Source organism: Hibiscus syriacus, unplaced genomic scaffold (genome assembly GCF_006381635.1).
Source record: "Hibiscus syriacus cultivar Baekdansim isolate YM2019G1 unplaced genomic scaffold, ASM638163v2 tig00000453_pilon, whole genome shotgun sequence".
In the NCBI taxonomy this organism is placed as follows: Eukaryota; Viridiplantae; Streptophyta; class Magnoliopsida; order Malvales; family Malvaceae; genus Hibiscus; species Hibiscus syriacus.
In genome coordinates, this window is record NW_024061788.1 from 144,736 (window position 1) to 166,630 (window position 21,895).

A 21,895-nucleotide genomic window follows, 5' to 3' on the forward strand; every position below is an offset into this window, starting at 1 on the left:
GGAAGCTAAGGGTTTTAAACTTGGAAAATTTTAGGAAAGAGACGATGATTTACAGAGTATCGCTCCTGATCATTCCCCAAAACTCAGTGCAAAGTGGACCTGGGCACATCTAAAAACCAAGTAATTAGTTGTGAAGGATAAGAAACATGGTTACAAGAAACAAATCAAAGAACCAAAACCGAGTCTAAAGTTTTTCAACAACTGTTGAACACATAACGCCCCTTAAAACTCATCATTCATCAATTACTCTCATTGTAAGTAAATGCAGTTTGAACCATATTTACAAAAGACATATGGAAATTACTTGAATATACAGTTACTCTAGCTCTCCAGCATGTCCCAGAGATTAACTATAAAAGCTCTATAAAAAAACACATTTTAAGCATGTTACGAAGTTAATTAACAATGCAGGGGTAGCAATTCAAGAAGATAAGCAAAAATATGCACAGTAAATAATGGGAAATCAATCGCTTGAAAATTGATATCGAGTGTTAAATGCAGTAAAACCAACTCCATATTTCTACTAGAATGTCTAGAAAGTAATTCGAAATGTGTTAAAAATCAACCCCAACCCATTACAAAGCACAACTTACCCAAATAAATTTGATGTCATTGCTTACATCAATTTAGGTAAAGATGTCATTGCTTACATCAATTTAATGGAGTAAGTGGAGTGGGTGGTAATAATGTATGGCTATGAATATTTCTCAATTTAATATTTGTATGGTGTAGGTTGCATGGTGAGAACTATAAACACCCCCTTGCATTTGAGCTATGCATCCTCCAAAAATTTGAGTGTAGTGTCTTGAGTATAAGTTGTGAGCTTTCTATTGAGTGTTTATTTCTCTTCAAATTGTGAGTGGTCTTTGGAAAGTGTTGTAGTGTCTTTTATTGTGGGTATAATACAAGTAATTTGTTTACTTGTTTGGGTCCAATATTAGTGAGGTTAGAGTTGTATACTCTAAATTTTACTCAACAATTGGTATCAGAGCCACATTTTAATGTCTCTTGAAATTTTGAGTACGCTCTGTGGCTGCAGTTTTTACAGATCTTCCACGCCATAAAATATTTCTTGAGATTATTGTCGGGGTTATTACAAACTTTGTGGAGCTTCTTTTTGTTTAGAGTAATTTAGTACTCTACAAGTTTATTCGGTGTAGTCAAAGCCTTGCCATTACTATGGGTGATCTTCAAGTAGTTGGAGGAATCAAGAAGTTCAACAACAAAAACTACAATACGTGGGCAACATGTATGGAGTCATACTAACAAGGTCAGGACCTTTGGGAGGTTGTCGATGGTGGTGTAGTTACACAACCGATGGTAGAAGATGCCAATGGCATCTTGCGAAAGTGGAAAATTAAAGCAGGCAAAGCGATGTTTTCTTTAAAGACCATAATTGAAGAAGAAATGTTGGAGCACATCCGAGATGTTAAAGCACCAAAGGAAGCATGGGACACTTTTGTTACACTCTTTTCAAAGAACAATGATACAAAATTGTAACTTCTCGAGAATGAGTTACTATCGATGGTGCAACGCGACATAACGGTTGCTAAATACTTTCACAAGGTAAAGTCGATATGCAGTGAAATTTCATATTTAGATCCGACAGCTCCTATTGTGGAAACCAGGGTAAAGAGAATAATTATCCATGGTTTGAGACCCGAATATCGAGGGTTTGTTACAGTTGTACAGGGATGGTCGACACAACCATCGCTTGTTGAGTTCAAAAATTTACTTACAGGTCAAGAAGCCATGGACAAGCAAATGGGAGGAGTCTCTCTAAAGGGTGAAGGGGAAGCGCTCTACACCAGCAAAAGTAGAGGCACTTTTCAGCGGTATACTGGCAGTGGATCTAAAAATGATGGTGACAAGGTAAAACATTACCAAGGAAAGGGAGGCTCTCATTTAGGGGGAGCTTCCAAGAATCACGGTAATAGTCGAAAGTTCGATGGCAAGTGTTACAACTGCGGGAAAATGGGTCACATGGCAAAAGATTGTTGGACCAAGAAAAATCATGTTGAAAGTAATATTGCTACTTCCAGCTCGAAGGAGAATAGTAAAGATGGTTAGGAAGATGAAGTATTATTCGCTATGGAGGAAGAAGAATTAGCTCTCATGGTAATAACACCAGAACGAATTGACTACGAGAATGATTGGATCATAGATTCAGACTGCTCAAATCATATGACGGGTGACAAACAGAAGTTGCAAAACCTGTCTGAGTACAAGAGAGGTCATGTGGTGGTGACAGCTGACAACTCAAGATTACCGATAACTCATATCGGTAAGACGATAGTTACGCCTCGATATAATTCTAACCAGGTGCAACTTCAAGACGTTTACCATGTCCCATGAATGAAGAACAATTTGCTATATGTGGCTCAATTGACATCATCAGGCCATTATGTCTTATTTGGTCCCCAAGACGTGAAGGTTTATCGTGACCTCAAAATATCAGAAACAGACAATAGAGGGGCAATGTTTAGAGTCAATCTACGTTATGTCAGCAGAGTCTACATATGTAGATAGGAAAAGAAAAGATGAGACATCAGATCTATGGAACATGCGGTTAGGTCACGTTAGCTATTCCAAGCTAAGTGTGATGGTGAAGAAGTCGATGCTTTGGGGTCTTCCTCAATTAGACGTGAGAACAGAAACGGTATGTGCAGGATGCCAGCATGGTAAAGCACACCAATTACCATATGACGAGTCAAAGTTTAAAGAATAAGAACCGTTAGAGTTAGTTCACTCTGATGTTTTCGGATCGGTTAAGCAACAGTCAATTAGCGGTATACGGTACATGGTAACATTCATTGATGACTTCTCCAGGTATGTGTGGGTTTTCTTTATGAAAGAAAAATCTGACACATTTTGTCACACCCCAATTGGTGGGGTTAGATTTCTTCAATTTTAAATATGGGAAATGAATAAACACAAGTGGGAAGAGTGGTTCAACCACTACAATTATTATTACTAATTTTATAATATGAAAAATTTAGAACCATAAGTGGCTAAGAGTTGGCACGAAAGAAAACAAAAGATTCCTAACAAGAAATCTATAATCTCAAATCCCCAAATCATGGTTTTATCACCCAATTCTACCCACTTTCCTCTTTGTTTCTTCGATGTAACTGCCATAGGCGCCATGCTATGGCGATCAACCCCTTGTATATCCTCCATGAACTCTCCAAACAAGTCAAAGACTCTAATCCCAAGCTTGTTGTAACTGTCCCAGAGTTGTTGGACAAGGTTAAGGGTTTCGAGTTCCCTGTAATTTTGCTTGGTCCTGGACGAAACCAACCACCATATGAAGTAAAATAATATCCCAAAGATACTGTCTTTTCACGATCTTCTGGATTTAGCGGGGGATGTAAAAGAATTTCCTATGATTTCTATTAAGCAGACTGATACGGCAACCCTTCTGACTCTTCAGGCACGACAGAGGTCGGTAAGGGTGTTGTTTTAACACACTGGAATTTCATTGCAGCGGCTTTGCTGGTAACCATGGATCAAAAATTTGCGGGGAATATGCATCGGGTTTACTTGTGTGTATTGTCAATGTTCCATGTGTTTGGGCTGGCAGTTATAGCTTACGGGCAGCTGCAGAAGGGGAATTTGTTGGTGTTAATGTCCAGGTTTGACTTTGGGATGTATTTGAGGAATATAAGAAGTATAGAGTAACTCATTTATGGGTTGTGCCTCCGATCATGCTTGCCATGGCTAACAGACTGTTGTTAACAAGTTTGATCTTTCTTTGGTGAGGCAAATCGGTTCTAGGACTGCTCTTATGAGGAATGAAATGATGGAAGGTGAAGATACACGATCTGTCTGGCTCGGCTGTTGCGGCAGCCTTCATAACTACGCCCTTTGTACCATCAACAGGTTGTGATTGGGTTGCCAAGTCCAACCCGGGAGCTTGGTTGATTCTTCGTCCCGACGCTTTAAGGCCAGAGAGCTGGTTGATTTGGGGAAAGCTCAAGCATTAACCCCGAACCCGAGCGGCTTTGTAATGAGCTAAAGAGTCCACGGGGAAAGTGAGAGCAGCAAATCGTCGGTGCAACTGGCCATGCGACATGTAACATGCATAGAGGATGTTGTCATATTCATGGCACTCGCGGCTGTCGTTGACCATAGCTTTGGTCTTTGGTTCATTGCCAAATGATACAACTAGATTTAATAATTAAGAGTGGTGCATGAAAGGGACACTCCATGTGGGTTAAGTGGCAATGCTTCACACATCAATTATTTGAAAAATGGAGTTATGATTCCCAAAAAGAAAAATCACGTGGTTGGTTATTAAAATAAGTGGAAAATCATCATGAGTCCTCAAAGCTTGGTAAAAACTTGGTCTTGTCTCATAGTTTCCTTTAGTTTTATTTTATAGCTCAGTATTGCAAATTAATTTGGTTCAGTCCCTAATTTTAATGATTAATTATTAAAGTATCCCTACAAGTATTCTATTATACTAATTGGGTTTCCAAATTATTATTTCAATTCTAATAAGCTATCTTTATGGTGAGGAAAATTATTTGGATACGAGTTAGTAATTTTGATGGTCTGGATCGAGAGGAAAATATTGGAAGTTGAATCAAAGATCGAGGGCGTTCGAATGGAATTTAATTGGTCGACCAGTATGGCACAGAAAATCGAGGTAATACTTTACTACCTCTTTATGCTTTATAGAACATGTTGGTATTGGTAAATGCATGAATGGAAATGTTTGGTCTCATATGTGTAATTAATGAAGATCTACACTTGATACGAATACGGTAGCAAGTAGGTAGCTAAATTTGGCACAGATGATTATTATAAGAGATTGAGGAATTGTTAGAATTAAATTACAAGTTATGTGCTTAGTGATAAAGAAATCAACATGGATTTGTAACTTATAGTTTATTTCATCAAAGATTAAATGTTAAAGGTATTTGGATGGGAAATTATGATAATACTCCGGTAGGGTAAAATTACAAAAATACCCTTAAGTTGTAAGATGTCAAGAATTGTCCCTGGAAGTTGATTAATAACTCTGAAAGGATATATTGATATGATAAAATTACAGATGTTCTTAAGAAATGCTAGATTTTGCTTACGAAATATGGATAATCGGTTTTTAAACACTAGAGGGTTTGTGCAAGATATTAGAATTCTATTAAGTAATCATTTCAAGATAAGAGAATTTCGAGAAAGCAATTGATCATAGGATCTCTAAATTATATTATGTTCGTTAAGAGCTAATATTGAAATTATCTGGTTAAGAAATTATGGAAATGCCCTTGAGAGGTAAAATAGTCCTAGTTAACGCTAAATGAGAAAATAATTTGAGGATTCGTACTTAACTCGATTAAGTAAAGATTTGATTGTTAAGATCCTGACTTAGTTCATGAAAATTCTTGATTTTCCGTTTGTAAAATCTGAGAAGACACTTGACCCGAAAATATTCGAATAATGAGTAAATACTTGAAGAGTAATTTATCGGGGGTATTATGCTGTCATAATTGTTTGAAAGGACTGAAATAAATGATAAGATTGAATTTAATAGTAAGATCGGACGGAATGAAAGGATTGAAATACGCTGAATCTGTACAATGACCAAAATACCCCTGTAATGAAAATGACCCAAGAATATCACCAAGCTCAGGAATGATTGGATATCCTCGAGCTCTGAAATAAATGGAATAAAACTGAACACCAAAATTACCAAAATAACCTTATGGCCTAAACTAAGTAAATACCTTGGATTAATTAAGGAATCCAAATAAGCATAGGTATTGGACTACCTTTAAAAGTTATGGAACATAACTTAAGTGAGCCGATCAACCTTAATAATATGTCAGTACCTGAACGACATAGATATTACTTGAATGCATGTTCGTCTACTCAAGTTTAGCTCAATGATAATTTTGTAAGTATTCAGCTCAGCTCAACTCTAGATTGCATTCGGTACTAAGAATTGGATATTTGTTCGACAAATCAACCACGAAGACTAAAATGAACTGAACGGAAGTACAATATGTATCTGAAATTCAGAAACATACGGAATTACTCTGGAAAATCCCGAAGTAACTGGAATAGACTTGAATGCTAAATGAACTAAGCAACCTCAAGCACTAAGGATTAAGTAAGTGATGTGAATGAGTCTGGAAACATTAATGAACATACACAATGTACTGTTCTTCTGGATCATGAATTACAAATCAAGCACGTCAGTATTTCATGATATATTAGAAGCGTAAAAATAAAATAAAGAAATTGGAAGATCTATTTAGTGATGATTCTAAAAATGATCTATGGACAAGAGTTTGTGGTATTAAAGAGTAAATACCCTGGAAGAACAATGAATTGATCAATCGACAAGCATTAATTTTGGGAGCTATTCATTTAAGAGTTGTTTGATAATCGATCAATCGACATAGATTGTAAATGTCCTGAATCTTCATTTCTTCCTTACAGCTCAAGTCATATTCTGAATAATTGATGATTTTATCAATTATTGAACTCTTCCAATAGTGATTCTGAATTCCGATATTCTATCGGTATACTGAATAACTGTGTTTCTCTGCCTGATACAGTACCTCTAAATAATACCTGTAAACTCTGGTGTGTTCCCTAATTATATAAATATTTTATCTGATTTCGAATTGAATTCTGTTCTGATACGTTATCTGAATTCTGTTCTGATTCTGATCTGGATTCTGTTCTGATATCTGATATGAATTCTGTTTTGATTTCTGATATCTCCGTTTACCGACGGAGAAATGTTTTATCTGGGGGGTTTATTGTTGGAGGAAGATTACTGCAGGCTCCTCGGCTGTGTGCTCAGGGCCTTACTGTTACTGGTTGTGCGGGGTGTATGGTTCCGGGGAACCTACACAAACAGATTGTGAAAGGATGGGGTGTATATATATATGCTTTAAAAAAATATGTATCTTTTTACTGGTTTTATGGGAACGCACTAGATAACCTGTTCTAATCTCCTGAACTCAGTCATCCGAAATATTTCTCTGACCTGAGAGCTCATTGTCCGTTACCACCTGAAATATTAGTAGGATCTATGTTCAGCATAAAAATCTGTAAATGTTCGGAAACAATAAGGAAATATATATTTATCTCTATCTGCACGTTCATCAGCATCATCTGGTAGTTCTGTATTACTGAGCTTTCCAAAGCTCACTCTATTACTCATATTTTCAGGTTAAAAGAATTGTACCAGTGTAGTTATCGACATCAGTAAGGGAGTTCTTCCGGCGTTGTTGCAGAGTATGGTACATGTGATTAGGGGGCATGTAATTGTATTTTGATTTATATACGAGTCTGGACGTCTGTTTTATTTTTAAATAGTGACAACTGATTTTATAAGTTACACGTTTCAATAAAAGTTTTAAATTTTCCGCTATTTTTTATAGTGGGTCGCTCCGGTGGCCCAAATGTGACTTCCTGGATCGGATCGGGCTACCCGCATCGGTCTGGGGGGTTTCATATTTTCAAAGTTTAAAGAGTTCAGAGATTTAGTTGAAGGAGAAGTGGGAAAGAATATATGTTTCTTGCGTACAGACAACGGAGGATAATATAGCTCAAACGAGTTCTCTCAATACCTAAGGAATGTCGAATACGTTATCAGTACACTTGTTCCAACACACCACAATAGAATGGTGTAGCGAAAAGAAAAAACTGGCATCTTGCAGAAATTTGTCGAAGTATGCTACATACAAAGAACGTACATAGTAGGTTTTAGGCTGAAGCAATGACGACTGCAGCCTTTGTGATCAACAGACTTCCTCAACCAAGGTTAGGATTTATTTCACCCTTTGAGAAACTATGGAACATAAAACCTACAGTTAGCTACTTTCGAGTATTTGGTTGTGTATGTTATGTGTTTGTTCCTGATCATTTACGGAGCAAGTTTGACAAGAAAGTTGTTAGATGTATCTTTGTGGGATATGACAGCCAGAGAAAGGGGTGGAAATGTTATGATCCAATGAGTGGAAGATGCTACACATCACGAAATGTGGTATTTCATGAAGCATCTTCTTGGTGTCCTCAGAGAATGAGGTGTTGCCAGATTCGAGAGAATTTGGAGACAAGTTACAACAAAAGATGGGGGAGCATATTGTTCAACTCCAAACAAGTTCAAATAAATCAAGAGATCCAAATGACGATGATGTTGAACAAAGAGTGACTCAGAATCCTTGGCAAACTGGCATGTATCAACAACCAAACGAAGAAGATGGGCCTAGTGAAACAGAAGAATCAATTCCACAATCTCAACTCCGAAGGTCAACAAGAATACGAAGACCAAATCCTAAATATGCCAATGCAGCTATAATTGAAGAAGCAACAGAGCCTGAGACATTCGAAAAAGCATCGTAGAGTTCTGAGTTGATGACAGCTATGAAAGAAGAGATCGATGCACTTCAGCAAAATCAAACTTGGGATCTTGTGCCAAAGACAAAAGATGTGAAACACATATCTTGCAAATGGGTTTACAAGATAAAGCGTCGTCCAAATGGGTCAATTGAGAGGTAATAGGCACGATTGGTAGCTCGTGGTTTCTCTCAACAGTATGAACTAGACTATGATGAAACATTTAGTCCAGTGGCAAAACTTACAATCTTACGAGTCCTACTTGCACTTGCAGCCAACAAAGATTGGAATTTATGGAAGTTGGATGTAAATAATGTTTTTCTTCATGGAGAGCTATATCGAGAGATCTATATGACCCAATCAATGGGATTTCAGAGCCAAGATCATCCTAAATATGTGTGTAAGCTGCGAAAAGCACTCTACATATTGAAACAAGCACCTAGGGCGTGGTATGGTAAAATTGCTGAATTTCTAACGAAAAGTGGCTATTTAGTAACACCTGCAGATTCTATCTTGTTTGTCAAAGCCAATGAAGGTAAGCTATCTATCGTTCTAGTGTACGTGGATGACTTAATCATAACCAGTGATGATGAGGTAGAAATTCTTCAGACGAAGGAGAATTTATCAGTTCGTTTCCAGATGAAGGAACTTGGACAACTTAAGCACTTCATTGGTCTAGAGGTTGACCGCACACATGAATGAATATTTTTTTGTCAAAGATTTGTTGAAGAGGTTTGGAATGCCTGAATGCAAGTCAATTTCGACACCAATGGAACCAAATGCCAAAATGTGTGCACATGAAGGAAAAGATTTAGAAGATACGACAATGTATCGACAATTGGTAGTTAATCTGATCTACTTAACCTTGACTCGACCTGGCATTTGTTATGCAGTTGGCGTGATGAGTCGGTATATGTAAAATCCAAAGAAGCCTCATTTGGAAGCAGTTCGACGAATACTGAGATATGTTAAGAGTGCAATTGACTATGGTCTTTTGTACAAGAAAGGTGAAGAATGCAAGTTAGTTGGTTATTGTGATGCTGATTATGCAGGAGATCATGACACTAGGAGATCAACAACTGGGTATGTGTTTAAGCTTGGCTCCGAAACAATTTCTTGGTGTAGTAAAAGGCAACCAACGGTATCATTGTCAACCACTGAAGTTGAGTATCGAGCAGCAACAATGGCAGCTCAAGAGAGTTCATGGTTGATACAGTTGATGAATAATCTACATCAACCAGTAGATTATGCAGTTCCATTGTATCGTGACAATCAATCAGCAATTTATTTGGCAGAGAATCCAGTCTTTCATGCAAGAACTAAACATGTTGAAGTGCATTATCACTTTATCAGAGAAAAAGTTCTGCAAGAAGAAATCAAGATGAAACAGACCAAGATGGATGATCAAGTTGTAGACCTATTCACAAAAAGTTTGAGTTCAGGCAAGTTCAAAATATTTCGTTGTCAGCTCAGCATAGTGAAAATAGTGAGAGCTGGTGTTGAGGGGGAGTGTTAAAAATCAACCCCAACTCATTACAAAGCACAACATACCCAAATAAATTTGATGTCTTTGCTTACATCAATTTAGGTGAAGATGTCATTGCTTACATCAATTTAATGGAGTAGGTGGTAATAATGTATGGCTATGAATATTTCTCAATTTAATATTTGTATAGTGTAGGTTTCATGGTGAGGACTATAAATACCCCCTTGCATTTGAATTATGCATCCTCCAAAAATTTGAGTGTAGTGTCTTGAGTATAAGTTGTGAGCTTTCTATTGAGTGTTTATTTCTCTTCAAATTGTGAGTGGCCTTTGGAAAGTGTTGTAGTGTCTTTTATTGTCAGTATAATACAAGTAATTTGTTTACTTGTTTGGGTCCAATATTAGTAAGGTTAGAGTTGTATACTCTAAAGTTTACTCAACAAAATGCTTGAATTTCAGCTGGCCATCAGCAACTAACCCTTTTATAGGTGCCACATACTCCCATATCTGCGGTTTTGCATCTTATCTCTGCATATCTGGCAAAAGAACCATAATGAATTTTTGTTAACTAGTCAAATACAGAGAATAATGGTAATATAATCGTATGTTACAGCAACACTCATACTTGCAGACCCATCACATCGTCTGTTTCCATGATCTTATTGTGTTACTGTCAATGGAATTTAGTGTAATGTGTTGCATGATCTTATTTTTATTCTTTAAGAATATGCTTGCTGAGATATTAGTTTCTTAAATATTAAGACAAGTCTGTAGTAACCAAATATTTCAACCTAATACACAGAAACTCACACCTCAGTATCAACTGTCAAGTACTTCTTATTTTGTTTTCTGGTGTTTTATGATCAGTAAATAAAATACTAAGATAAAATGCTACATGACTGGGCTAAATCGATGTTGATTGTTATACAGTTCTGAATTTGCTCAATATAAAGTAACAAGAAAATTTGAAAGACTTTCCTAACTCAGAATGAGTTCTAAAATTTTACTGTCATGCGTAATAATGAATAAATTTCGCAAGAGTAAAAGAAGAACCAATTTCATAGATTTGTATTTCACTAAAATTGCTATGGATTTCTCATCGATTCATATTTCAAGTATCAATTCAACAAAAGTTTCACAAAAACCACAGATTCAAAGATGCGTTCATTGAATTGAAAGAAACAAAGAAAGCACCAAAAAAAGGAACATAAAAGCTCACTTTTTCGATCGTTCATTTCAAAGGAAACCATTTTGCTGATTCTTTAGATACCGGTTACCTTCAAAGAGCAAACCAAATAAAAAAACATAATCATGAGAGAATCAGAAAACAGAATTAAATAATTAAATACAGATCTAAAAGAGTAGACAGTCTTCATCAATAGAGGAAGAAGAAGAAGAAAACAAATCTCAAATCCAAAATTTGTTTTTTTACAAAGGAAAAAAAGAAAGTATTTTCTCAGAAATTAAACAAAGAGCGAAGAGAAACACCTTTGTGAGAGTGATTTCAGATAGGGTGACTAACAAAGTGACTGGCGGTGCGACAGTGGTGACTAGAGGCGCGACGATGATGATTGGCGCACTGTGTTGGAGAAGATGTTCTACTAGAGAATGGAGGAAGAAGTTTTAAAGAAGATGTTCAAAAGATTTAGGGATCGGTTAAGGCTGGAGATATATTTATCCTTTGGAGGCATTTGTTATACAAACGCCATTATTTACGTGTCTATTGTGTCGTTTCTATGAAAAACGCCACTATTGTACAATTTTATCACTGCGTTTTTATAAACGCCACCTTTTTTCTTTTTAGCGGCGTTTTTTCTGAAAATGCGGCTAAAATTAAATGACAATTGTTACATTTAGTGGTGTTTCTTAAATAAATGCCGCAATATGTACAATTCTAACGACGTTTTTTAAAACGACACCAAAAATATGTTTATAACGGCGTTTTTTGGAAGCACGCAACTATGTTATTATTTTGTGGCGTTTAGCTTTTAAACGTTGCGATATTTATAAAATTAACGGCGTCTACTCTATAAACAATACTACAAACCTGTTTTGTTGTAGTGAATATTTTTTGTTAACCGTTCCAACCAATCTTTCTTCGTCGAGTCGAGAATGTTGTATGAAAAGTTTAAAGGGAAAATGTAATGATTACTAGTGAGACTAATTAAAAGTCTAAAAACTATATTGCTAGCAACAAATCCTAAAGTTTTCAGCACAAAAGGTTTATTATCTCCATAACTGTATGAATTTATGTGGATATTTCGCAGGAGAAATAGAAGATTCAGTAGTGTTAAGACAAAGTAATACAACATAACTATTCAACACACCAAAGTACAAATAAAAGAATGGCAGCCTCGATATGATGCAAAAAATCTGCGAGTGGTCATCACATAACAGCCATACAAAGTGGAATTATCAACAAACCTAGAGATAGAAAGAAAACAAATCATAAAAAATGAAAATAACAAGAAAGCTACTGTAAATTGGACTGACATGAGAAAAGGGAATTTGAAATGAAGCAGCAAAACCAACCACAAATTAAAGTAGCAATCAACTTAAGACACGAGGAAAAACAAAATGCAATTATCATTAAATATGAAAATGAAACAGCAGTTTTATTGCAGAAGAAACAGAAAAACATCGAGCAGGCGATGGACTTTGAAGAGGAGAGAGGGTCCATGGTGTTTTGGAGCTCGAAGATAGGTTTAAAGTTGAAGAGTTGATCGGTCAATCTGTCAAGTAAGCGGTCAACGGGCTAAGTAAGTGGTTTACAGATCAACTCAGCTTTTTGTCATCCAAGTTAACGTTGAGTGATTATTTTGTTACAAATCAATAAGATTAATAATTAATTTGTAATTTTTGAAAGTTTAGTGGGAAAATACAAAAACTTACACAAAGTTTAGTGACCATTTGTTGTAGTTTACCCTAAAAATAAAGAGGGAAAATCACAATAACGCGCTGTTGATCTGAAAGGAGCTCAGGATCAACCTCGTATCACAAAAAATAATGAATTAATGGGAATTTTCTCACTCAAATCACAAAATAAACCCTATAATTCTCTTGCCCTATCCATCACTTAAAGCCTTGGTGACTTCAAATCTTTGCCTCAACCCCACAACTCTGTCGTCTTCTTCAACTGTCTCTTTCAAAACAGTTATTCATGAAGCTTCCTCTCTTTCATTTTACGGAAAACATTCTCAGTTCCCTCTGCAAATTTGGTCCACTTTTCCATCTTTTGACATCCAATATGAAGAGCTTTTCCCAAAGAGAGAGTATTCTTTTAGGCTATAGTCCTCCGAACACACCGGATATAGACTTCAACGATGTGTTTGGAGGTCCGCCGAGGGGGTCATCTGCTCAAGAGACACGGCACCGTTTCAGTGGTGACACGGATTCTTATTCACCGTCCGGATTTGGAAGCAGCGATGAAACGTCGTATTGTGCATCGCGGTTGTCGGGTTTAAGAGAGAAGGCAGTGTTCGGGGAAGAAGGGAGAAGGCAGTGGAGAAGCGATTTCTATGATGATATATTTGGAGGGAATGAGAGCTGTTCTCCCAGCAAGTATGAAACCAAGGAGACTTTTGCATTAAGTCAAGCTAGGTTGCCTTTTTCTACTTCTTTGCCTACTCGATTCAGGTTATGCTTTTACCTTTTTTTTTCTGCCCTCCATGTGTTTTACTTTGTTACACAATACAAACCACCAAGCTCCAGTTTAAGCCTTAAAGATGGGGAAATACTGTTGGGTGGCTTCTTTCACTTGTTTCTTACTTATGTTCAATCTTCAAGTTTATGTTTTGCTATACTTCTAGTTTAATATGTGATTTAAAAATATTTAGTTAGTGGGATTCTCGAGTCTTATTTTATGACTCAAACTTTATCTTAATATCTTTCCATACTCATATATCATTTAGAGTTGAAGGATTCAACTTAACCTTGAAAATCAATCTGTTAATTATTAAAAATTTTAAGTTATTCGAGTCTTATTTTATAACTTAAATTTTATTTAATTTTTTTTCAAGTTAAGTTTATGAGATTATAAGCCGAGTCAAATCAAGTCTTAACGTTGAATCAAATAATTTTTTTAATTATTTCAAGTTGAATCTAAATTTGATCCCTTGAATTTAATAGTATTTTTTATAATAAAAAAAGACTCCTTGTTAGTAAATCCAAAACCATAAACATTTTAGTTGCTATTGATGATATGAATTTTCTTTGTTCTGTTTTTTTATCATTATGTTTAACTAATGATATATTTTTATGTCAACCTATTTTGATTAAGCAATTTTAATATATATATGTGTGTGTGTATATATATATATATATATATATTTCAGTTTAATATAAAAGATAAGAGTTAACTACATGATTGATTACTTATGTTTATATTTTATCCACTTTCCCTTATTGATTTCAAAAAACATAATATTTGGTCACTTTCATTTTTATTTAATTAAGATATGATCACTTTCATTTTTATTTAATTAAGATGTGACCACCATTGGTTAACTGTCATTAATAGTTAATAGATTAGGTGACATGGTATTTTGGTATAATCACACATTTGGTCTTTGCTATTTACATAATAAAATATATTTTTTAAAAGTTTATATAAGAATAAAATATATATCTTTAAATAAAAATAAAAATAAAATAATTTAAAATTAAGTTAATAATAAATATATTTAATAAGTTACTATAACAAAATATTTTTAAAGTTAATATATATAAAATATTATAAATTTAAGTTATGTATTTATACACTAACATACAAAATATATACATCATGTTCTCTATTTTAGACCAAGCATTGGTTTTGGCTCCATAGTTAGGTACAACTTGGTTTCCAAGTGATCCAAGTTCTAAACTCTTTGATCCTAATTTTCTTTTCTTTAATAAATTAAAATAAAATTAGTTCTCCCACCGAATAGTGACACATGACATTATTCAATTGGATGATTAAATTTATTTTAATTTATTAAAAGTATAACTAAATTGAGAGAATGCATAAATAATAATGATATAAATAATAATGATATAAATAATAATGATCAAATATGTGATTATACCAAAATATTTAATTGAAGTTAACTCTTGATGATCACATCTTAATTAAATAAAAATAAAAACGACCATATATTATATTTTATGAAGTGATCAATCATAAGCGGTCGATTGTATAATTAACCCAAACAAATAATCATATTATCAATTAGAAATTATAACATATTATAATTATGCAGTTATATAAATCTAAAATTTAAATAATATTAGTCATAAATCGCAAGTAATTATGTATGTAATTTCATAAATTCGCAAGCTTTCCTAAAAATTGAAGAAGACTTTCAAAATTTATATTGAAAAGTCAAACATATGAAATCGGTTACTAAATTCACTTGTCGTGTAAGTTTCCAAATGCATCTTTTGAACTCTCTTTTTGTCTCACTCAGGCCCGTCCCAGCCCCCTCTTGCCAAGGGCCCAAAATTGTAATTTCACATATAATTAAAAAATGATAATTATTTATTTGGTCACTGACTTGTTATACTAATTTTTATTTTGATCATTAAACTATTATTTTTTTCAAACCATATTTAATCGTATATTCTGTTTCTTTTTTTATTATTCACCATTAGAAAATTAACGCAATGTTGATGTGATATTTTTAAATTACTTTTTTTACTTTTCATTTAATTATTCTTTTATTATTTTTTTACAAGATGAAGAAGATTAAAATCTAACATGTACCATTTTAAAAGATGATCATGCTTGTTTTGTGTGAGTAATTTGGCGTTTAATAAAATTTATTATAATTTATTATTTTAAATTTAATGTATTTATTAAATAATTTATTAAACATAATAAAAAATCAATTAACAAGCAAATTGATTTAGTTTTGTTTCTTCTTTATGATTCAATTTTTTATACTTATTATTAAGAGTCTATTTCTATATTTATCCGATCACTAAAATCTCATAAACGGATTTGGTATCACTCAACTAACTAAACACATAAGTTGAAGGATTGTTAAGAGTGTTTAGGCTTTCATAAAATTTGATGTTTACATTTGGCGCCTTGAATTCCCCAGAGGAATGGAGGTCCCCACATATGGCTCTCCTACACCTACTCGTACCACATGGAGAAGCAAGGATGGATCTTCAACTCACTATGCTTCTTCTCCTCTCTCAACATTCTCAAATCAACAAAAAGTGGAACCCAAGAATGATTTTCAATCATCGTATCCACTCAGTGCCTTGTCTCATGAGTTATCTACTGCCAATCAAGTTGAGGATTCAATAAACTTGACCAACCACCATCAAACAGAGGAAATGGTAAATTCCGTTAGGGGAAATGGTAAACTCCAAGAAAACAATAGACTGCAGAAGTGCTCAAGTGCTAAGGGATGGACCTCGTGTGAAAATATGGCAACGGAATCGATATCAGAATTGGATAATAGTTTCAGGTCTACTGATAGAATGTCGGCAAATGCTAAATCTTTTAGAGTTGAACGTGACGATAATGCAACTTTAAGCTCTCGAATCCATTCAAGAACCGAAGACAGAGAAAGGGTTCAATTCATTCGGGAAGACGACACTCCCAAGTCCGAACCTGAAATAGATGTGTGTGATAAACAAGAGAGTGAAACTAAAAAGGCTCACACTAAAACTCTGGAATTGCTTTTCCATGATGATGACCACTACCAACGAGGTATGTAGTATTCGGATTCGGGTTGGAATCGACGGTCACTTTTACGATATGATCCGGTGCTTATGTGCTACTATTTCTTATATGCTGTTTTCTTCTATATTGTATAGGCAATGATGGGGTGAGTAAAAATTACGGAACAAAAGACATTTCTGAAAAGAGTAGGAAGAAGTTATATGAAATTCTAGATGATGAAAACGTCAAGAAACCTGATACTCCCAACATGGAAGGCAGTACAAGAAGAGTAAAGGGTTTCCCTAGGAACTCGGGGGATAACGGGAAAGGCAGAGTTAGAGGAAAGATTAAAGATTTCATTAAAATCTTCAACCAGGATGCTACACCAAAGCCTAAACCAGACACTGTCCGTGAGACTCGTGACTCTAGACGCCCAGAAAGACATTCGATCAAGCCGGAGTATGAACCGAGTGATGGTGTCACTGATAGGGTGGTGAAATTTCGCATGCCTGACAAGCAAGAGAAGAAATCATCTTCCCAAGTTATTATCGCGAGCCATATGTTTAAAGGTGCAGCTGAAAAGGAAACAAATACCTCAGTAACGGATCCTGGTTAGTTTATCTATTGTTCCTGTATCCTGGTTTTGGAGATTTCTCTGTGGCATGCAAATTTCATTCAAAATTAACCCTTTTTCTTCTTCTATTATCTGTGTTGCCATTAGTTTCTAACGGCTTCAACACTATTATTGAAGATCCAACAGACTCGATCGACGAAAACTTCACCGTATGCTTTTGGTTTATATCTATTTGTACAATTCCTATAGAATGGTTGATGTTCAATGTTATTTACTCTATCCAAATTATGATGCCACATGCTTATGGACAGATAGAAGACTTGACACCAGAAGAGAAAATTTTCCCAGATTTCGGCATCGACCCTGAAGAAATCAAGGTAATACTAGAAGCTGAGAAACCTATTTTGCTTCACATTTTTCAGCCGATAACTTCATTTAATGCAGGCCATTGATGCAAAAATACAGCAATGGTCAAGTGGGAAAGGAGGAAATATCCGTTCATTGTTGTCAACCTTACAATATGTAAGTAAAAACGTCTCCCATGTTAATCTCCAAGATCATGCAGGCCAGTAAAGAACTTTCTTGTGTCTGTTAAAGACTAACGGTGGCTACAAAAGTAGGTCCTTTGGCCTAATAGTGGATGGAAGGCGGTGCCTTTGGTGGACATAATTGAAGGGCCTGCAGTGAAAAGATCATATCAAAAGGCTCTAATGTGTTTACATCCAGATAAACTACAGCAGAAGGGTGCCGCCTCTGGTATAAAATACATGGCAGAAAGAGTGTTTGATGTTCTACAGGTAATCCATGCTTATGATCATCCATCCACTTGTTGATAGAAATCATGGCTATACCTCCTACTGATTTACCTTAACATTTGAAAGCTCAGGATGCGTGGACTCATTTCAACTCACTTGGTTCGGTGTGATTTAACATGTAGTAAAATTAGCGCAAGGAGAATGAATGTACAGAATAATTTCATTCATACTATACATCATTTTTAGTGGTTATATGCTGTGCACGTGTAAGTGTGTATGTAAGAGAAAATATTTTTTAAAATCAAACCGACGCTAAATTTTAAAGTCATCTACGTATTTTGATCGTAATATTTTATATTTATAAATTTTATGTGGATTTTGAATTATTTGTTGCGTAGTAGTAACTTTTAATACTAGTTGTGACCCAGCAATAATTTAACCTGCTTGTCTTTGTCTTTGTCTTTGTCTCGGGCTTTGGTTAGGAATGTGATTTTTTAATTAGGTGATCGGTCATGATTCACAAATGTCACGTAGAGAGACGACGATGAGCGGAATTGAGGATAAAAAGAACAAAATAAGAGGGCTCAATTATTATTTTACCAATTTTGTTAATTCTCAATTTAACATGGATAATTTTGTAACTTGCTTATAGTTGGACGACTTAATTAAAAATAGGCTTAAAATAAAAATAAGTCCTCAAATTACACAATTTTTATTTAGGCGCCTAAAGTATTTTCATTCAATTCAAGTACCTAACATTATAAATATTACAATTTTAAGTGTTCTGACCATAAAGACCGTTTAAAAAATTTTGTTAAGTGACATATGTCATATTTACATGATTTTTAAAATTTTATTTAAAAAATTATAATTATAATTTTAAAAAACCTCAAAATTTTCTCAAATCTTAAAAAACCCCAAAAACTTTGAAATCCTAACTCCAATCCTTATACTTAAGTTGGTCGTCGCCCTTTGTCGTCGTCGTTATTGGTGGTGCAAGCAACGACTAGAAAGACAACTATTGAAAAAGGAGATGACAATGGTGGCATTGACGTCGACATAGACAATCGTGGCTTAAAGGGAGAAATTAGGGTTAGAGTTAGGAATTTGAGATTTTTTTATAATTTTAGAGAAATTATGGATTTTTTAAAAAGAAATATTTTTATTTTTGTAGACATCCGTTTTTGTCCGGGTTTTAAAAAAATTATTTATTTATTTATTATTATTATTATTATTATTATTATTATTATTATTTTATTATTATTTTTATTAATTATATTAATTATTTTGTAGGCCTATTTTCACGTGAGCATGCAATAAAGTGGTTGCACGTTGACCCCATTTCCATCACAAACACTACCCACCTACTCCACTAAACCTACATACCACCATAAATAAAAGGGGGAAACAGATAAAAAAAAAAAAAAGGGAGTGGGGATCTACTAGTAACTTAGTGGGGACCCTCCAAAAACTTGTTATTTAAAGATGGGGACGTGCAAACCATGGGGGAAGCATTTCGTGGGAGGAAAAAAGAACGCCACCATCTTCTCCGTTCTGCTTAAGCCCCTTAATTTTCCAGAGGCAAAAAAAAAAAGAATTGAAGAGAGAGGTGCTATAACCTCTTTGATCCGAGTCTCAAACCTCCGTCCAATGATGACTCCGTCGTGAAACCGCCGAATCAAGCTCTTCCACCTCTCGTCGAAGCTGCCTAAGACAGAGCTTTGAAAGGGAAGCTTCGAAAGGCCAACATAAAGTCCATTCTTTCCTCCGAGATCATGGACATCCCCAGCAGAGTCAACAAGTTGTCGCAACCGTCTTTCAGGTGGGCCCTGAAATTAAACTTCGACTTAAGAAAATAATATGGAGTCGTCACCGATCATTTATCTAAAATAAATAGGTTAATCGGGTACCTTATTTATTACTTAATCTGCGTCTTACCAGTGATATGTCAGATTCGAGAGTCGGTTACAGTCAAGGAAGGGTAGCACCCTGCCCTTTCGGTACTACGAAATTTTCAGTTGTCTTTAATTAAGAAAATTAAAAGTTTAACTTAAAAGGTAAAATAACGAACTGAATTGCTTACCTTAGATTGATTGAAAAATATACCCTTCAAAAGTCAAAAGACATGTTAGAGAAAAAAAATAAAGTAAATAATAAAGAAAGTAAGAACGTATGAAATAAAGAGAATAATAAAAAATAAAGAAAAATCAAAATATAGCAAAGATACAAATGAATAAGATAAATGAAAAAATAAATAATAATAATATATACATAGCAAACAACCAAATAAAAATAAGAAGATAATGAAAATAACGGAATAAAATATAAAAGAAAGAAAAATAAAATATAAAAAGGTAAAAAAATATATAATAAAAAATATACATAAAACAAAGAAATAAAAATAAGACATATACTAAATAAATAAATAAAAATAAAGTGAAAATAGTAAACACAATAAAAAATGAAATGGATAAAATAAATAAAAATATATAAATATAATTATGGTAATAATAATAAAATAAAAAAATGGAAATAATAATAATTTATATATATATATATATATATATATATATATATATATATATAATATATATATATATATATATATACGTTAATAGTATAATATATATATATATATATATATATATATATATATATATATGTATATATACAATATCTTTAAACAAGGTATAAATAAAAATAATAATAATAATAATAAATATTAAAATAAAAAGATAAAATAAATAATAATAAAAAGGATAAATCGAGAGATGGGGTTAAATTGAGAAGAAAAACGAATTGAGTGATCAAATTAGAATAAAATCAAAGTTTTAAAATAGGTTTTGAGATCAAAATAACATAACTTCAAAACCGAAGGGGCCAAAAGGGTAGTTTATCCTATTTTCTTAAAAATACACGGGTCTGGGATGGCAAATGGGTCGGGTCGCATGGGTCAGATGGGGCAATTATAAATGCTAAAAAATTTAAAAATCTTCATTTTCTCTTCTTGTCTAAGCCAAAGCCCCCCTTCTCCTCTTCATTGTTCTTCAACCTGAAGAACTGACCACCGCCTGAGTTCATGAGAACCCAGAACACGACCAATGCCGCCTCGCTGGCCGCCGGTCATCGGCGGCGAACATAAAATTTTTTACCTTTTTTTGAAAGCCCTCAACTCCCTCGTTTTGAAAACCAAAGTATTTTCTTCAAAAAACAAGCCTCGGGGTGTAGATTTGGGTTCGAAAACTTCGAACCCCACCCCTGTTCATTGGCTTTTTAGCTTATTTGGGGTTTTTCCTAGCCAAATCTCAAAAGAAATACACGTGAAAACGAAAACGAACAACAAGGTGAGAAAAAACTACCTTTTTATTTCCTTTTGAATCGATTACAATAGCTTCGATTTGCCTCGTGATTTTTGAGTATTTTGTGAGTAAAGCTCTCTGTTGGAATTTTCGGACGCTCGAATCGACAGCCGAAACGGTTTGCAAAGAGGGGTCGGAACAGTTTTTATGTTTAAGGAGTAAGGAGATTGAAAGATAGAAAATTGCACAGTGATTTAGAGTGGTTTGAATTTCTCCACCAAAGTCTACGTCCACCACCTTAGCTCTTCACCAAGGATTTTCCAATAAATTCATTAATTTGTTCTTTCTTTTGAGGAAAAAGAGATAACTTACAACTCCCTAGTTTTTTCGGGCTAAACTAGAACCTTTCCCTGACTTTTACACGTGATTAGCTAGAACATTTCCCCTTTACAAAATGATAAGAGATGTAAACAAGAAAACCTCTCAAAGGTAGGTGTTTACAAGAATTAAGCTCACAAGAACAAATATTTATAAGATAAAGATGAAATAAGAATGAAAAACTTCTTCTCTTGTGTTTGATTGCTTGGATAGTTGTTCTCTTGCTTTTTCAAGTGTCATTAGCTTGTATTTATAGCTTGGAATGAGTTTGAAGTCGTATATAGCGTTGGGGATGATTTTTCTGCTCAAAAAGGCTGCCTAAGATAGGGGGTATCGGTACCTCTTCATAGGGTATCGGTACTACTTCATAAAATTCAAATTAAACTAG

At 34.3% G+C, this 21,895-nt stretch overlaps 1 protein-coding gene and 1 long non-coding RNA gene across 2 annotated transcripts; one reads left to right on the forward strand and one right to left on the reverse strand.

Moving 5' to 3' along the window:
* Nucleotides 1-319: 319 nt before the first annotated feature.
* On the reverse strand, nt 320-10,503 carry LOC120205859. The gene is made up of 3 exons (XR_005524065.1): nt 10,472-10,503; nt 10,325-10,382; nt 320-361 (listed from the first exon to the last, which is right to left on the reverse strand). It is a non-coding gene; the product is annotated as an uncharacterized LOC120205859 (long non-coding RNA).
* A 2,535-nt stretch (nt 10,504-13,038) lies between these two features.
* LOC120206020 (J domain-containing protein required for chloroplast accumulation response 1-like) lies at nt 13,039-18,070 on the forward strand. The gene is made up of 8 exons (XM_039205768.1): nt 13,039-13,482; nt 15,930-16,549; nt 16,657-17,112; nt 17,223-17,284; nt 17,387-17,452; nt 17,520-17,597; nt 17,696-17,872; nt 17,962-18,070. Exons 1-8 carry the CDS (start codon nt 13,094-13,096, stop codon nt 17,998-18,000), a joined length of 1,887 nt encoding a protein of 628 aa, XP_039061699.1. The 5' UTR covers nt 13,039-13,093; the 3' UTR covers nt 18,001-18,070.
* The last annotated feature ends 3,825 nt before the right edge of the window (nt 18,071-21,895 follow it).

What these genes read in the sequence shown, in the direction of transcription:
- LOC120206020 (XM_039205768.1), top strand. Translation starts at nt 13,094, where the DNA reads ATGAAGAGCTTTTCCCAAAGAGAGAGTATTCTTTTAGGCTATAGTCCT. An exon ending in TGATGACCACTACCAACGAG is followed by an intron (nt 16,550 to 16,656) that starts GTATGTAGTATT and finishes TATATTGTATAG; the next exon opens with GCAATGATGGGGTGAGTAAA. An exon ending in TGTTGTCAACCTTACAATAT is followed by an intron (nt 17,598 to 17,695) that starts GTAAGTAAAAAC and finishes CTACAAAAGTAG; the next exon opens with GTCCTTTGGCCTAATAGTGG.